Here is a 3403-nt window from a genome sequence, read left to right on the forward strand (position 1 = left end):
AATAACATAAGAAAATAAGAAAGTTATATAATTAATGTACACTAAAAGCCCAAGAGAGGTTCTATACAATAATTTATATGTATTAAATAAATACAAAATAATAGCAGCCTTCTAGAATGCAGGCTACGTATAGGTTTACTTCGGCTTGAAGTACCCTGGTCTTTAGTACACCTACAGGAACAGATTTGCTCCACAGGTGTTTTAAAGAGGCATATCTATAAGATACATATAGAAGTGTCTAAGATTAGAAGGGGAAATATAAAATACATTTTACCATGGTCTCCACATATCTAATGATCCCATACTAGGGTTATTATGAGAAAAATTTGCCCGCAGGATCTGGCTGGAAGGTGGCACATCAGGCTGACTAAAGAGAGATAATGGTTGTGGTTGAAATGAATTTTTCAAAGCTTGTTTTTCCTCCACAGGATAGAACTGGTCCTGAGCTGGACTTGACCCTGAGGTATTCCCCTTATTGCAGATAGGGGATTTCTGCACTGTGTGGGACTGGTGAGCAGGAGGCGAGGACCTTAAGGCTGCTTTGCAGGTCTCCTCGCTGGATCTGGGTAAGGATTTCAGGAGATGATTTAATAATCGTGCCCCAAGAGTCTTGTCCATCCATTCACAGGTCAGGAGAAGGTTGTGAACCTCATGCATACACTGAATATATCCAGTGCTGTACCTCTGCTGAGCTTCGAGACCCACTTTGGAATCTGCTGTATTAGAACAGGAGATAATTCAAGTCATTTAAGTGCACAGGGCTAGCAGTACATTATGTTTGACTGAACAAGCATTCACAAAGTTCATAATATATTGCCTCTTCTGGAAAAGTCCTATAGAACTTAACTTAGAATGATAGCCTTGGTCACTATATAACAGCTAGGGCTTGAAAACATCCTGTGTGATTCCATAACAGGGTTAGCATTCTAGTCTGGATTCTATAGGATGGTTTAAAAATTCTACAGAAAGAATCTCTCTTGAATTCTATAGGTTTTAAATTGAATTGCTATAAAGCCCTATGGATTAAATCCCTAATCAATTCTTTAGGGCTTTTCCATAAGGATCATTATGGTTGAAAAAATAACATCAAGCAATAAAAAGTTTGTCACAACATCATTTAATAAAGGAGGATACCTCAATTCCGATTTCATTGCTGTTATAAATTGTGGCACAAGGCTAAAACGAAAGAGAACATTGTTGGGGAATGCTTAACCCGTCTACTGAAAGGCATTGGCTTTAGATCCCCCTCTAGTGGCAAAGAGTAGAAACTAGAAGATATGCCGGTAATAGACGTAGGTGGCATCAGGTTTTAAAGAGGTTTTTGCAACAAACATTATTTGATTAAAAATGCAGCTCTCTCCCACCCCACTCCCCAAGATTGGAAATAAATTCCACATCTGAAAGATGCAGTGAATGAAAGAAAAATGCAAAAACAAGAACTCACCCATGATCTTGTTGTTTTGGATATTCTGGAGATGCTTTACTGTCATTTCAAGGATATCTGCTTTTTCAAGTTTAGATTGCTATTTTTTAAAAAAAGGTAAGTAGTTCAGTAAAGAAGAAATGTTTTGTATGATGCTGGGCTTGGTTTTTTTAGAAAATAAAAGGGGGGGGGCGGACACAAGAAAAACTCAACACTTACATCCAAACAAAATGCACCAACGACTGCTTCCTTCAGTTGCTCCAAGCAGTTGTTAATCCTTTCCCTTCGCTTTCGCTCAATTAGAGGCTTTCTTAACTGAAAGGAAGATATTAAAAAAGAAAATAGGATTTACGAGGCGGAATGTCAAGGTTTTATCACAATACAATCTGCTCCCACTGCACTCACTGGCAGAACTCCCATTGTGGACAGCGTCAGGGACAGCTTGGGCCCCTCATTTTTAATCCTTAAGAGCCACATTCTGTATGTGGCATCAGAGGATCCAAGGGTGATGTGGTACAAAGTAGGAAACATATGCTCTATAATCTCATTGCCACTCTGCCAGTTTAGCGCTTTCTTACACATATTAAGCTTGAGTCTGTTCTCCTTAAACTGGTGTACATTAGAAGTAATTTAACAGAAGTCAGCAGAGATACACTGGTGTAGAGTGAGAGGAAAATGCAGCTCAGAGTGTTAAAAACGCCCTGTAAACTCATTTATAATGAAAGGAATTATTTTTGGTCTATCATTTTTGCAATTGTGAAGCACCATCTACAGTGAGTGTTGTCTAAATAATAGTCCACAAACTTATGTGCAGTATCCATATCCCACACATGTCAGGATAGGTGTAAATCTGTAAATAAAATGACCTACCTTCCTTTCCTCTTTGGTGTTGGAAAGTTTCTGCACATTGCTGGCCATAGCCGTGGCAGTCATTATAATCCAGCTTGTCTGCCCCTAAATGCTGGGAAGCAAGGGGGAAAGAAAGCACTTGGGTAACCGGCTGTTCCTTTTTCAGAAGGGTTCTTTGCTTCTCTTGCTCTCCTCTGTAAGGCTGCCTGTATTTATAGCCCAGAATTAACATGTGAATGAGGGCATTCCTTGGCTGGACCTCTTTTCCCACATGAGGGGTCGAGACCAGAGGCTTGTGGCCATCAATCAAGGCTGACAGGTCACTGCTTCTTTTCAATGGCCAACTTGCCCCCCCAAACAGCGACAGATGTCCTGCCTACAAAGCTTTGCTTTGCACAAAGCTTTTGTTAAGAAGAAGAGACTCAAAATGGGAGTACTGAGCAGATCACATGGCTCCTTGCTCAATTTACACAGATTCCCAGGGAGCAACAATAGGCTGTAACTGGTTGAGTTACACCTGGGAGAATTTCTTCTAAGTTTCTGGGCTTTTTAAATAAATTTTATTATCATATTGAACTGATTCCACTTTTTACTTGAGATATGAACCTCTCTTACTTTAAATCCAAACAAAGGCTTTGAAACACAAAACAGTCTCTACTGTTAGAAATAATAATGCGAGTGGTTATTTTATGTCTCTCACAAATATCATAACAAGGCATCATTACCTTAAAGTCCACTGACAATAGACTGTTATGGAAACTATGCATTTACATATATGAAAATCCCTCATGGAATAGTCCTGCATTATTTAATATGGGTGAAACCAATGACATTCAAGAGAAGTGTAATCCAGCTGTATATAAGTATTCTAAAAAGTTTATAGAACAGAAAATAACCCTTTCTATTTTTTTAATCATCCTATAGAATTTAATATGTCAACTATCTATAGACCTTTTCTACAGAACTGTTTGGGTTTCATGCCTATTAAATTCCACAGGACTTTTCCATAAGGCTATCTTTTCTGACTACACTATTGAAAAATTTTTTTTTTCATCCTCTGAAATACTAATGCAAAAGCATGTGGCTGTTTAGGGAACACTTAGACATATCTCCTCACTATATGTTTATATT

General features: G+C 38.4%; 1 protein-coding gene across 1 annotated transcript; it reads right to left on the reverse strand.

Moving 5' to 3' along the window:
* Nucleotides 1-270: 270 nt before the first annotated feature.
* Nucleotides 271-2356, reverse strand: LOC120371248 (transcription cofactor HES-6-like). The gene is made up of 4 exons (XM_039486823.1): nucleotides 2294-2356; nucleotides 1643-1738; nucleotides 1445-1523; nucleotides 271-716 (listed from the first exon to the last, which is right to left on the reverse strand). The coding sequence occupies exons 1-4, from the start codon at nucleotides 2354-2356 to the stop codon at nucleotides 271-273; spliced, it is 684 nt and encodes a 227-aa protein (XP_039342757.1).
* Between the last annotated feature and the right edge of the window lie 1047 nt (nucleotides 2357-3403).

The sequence above is a fragment of the Mauremys reevesii genome, linkage group 9 (genome assembly GCF_016161935.1).
Source record: "Mauremys reevesii isolate NIE-2019 linkage group 9, ASM1616193v1, whole genome shotgun sequence".
In the NCBI taxonomy this organism is placed as follows: domain Eukaryota; kingdom Metazoa; phylum Chordata; order Testudines; family Geoemydidae; genus Mauremys; species Mauremys reevesii.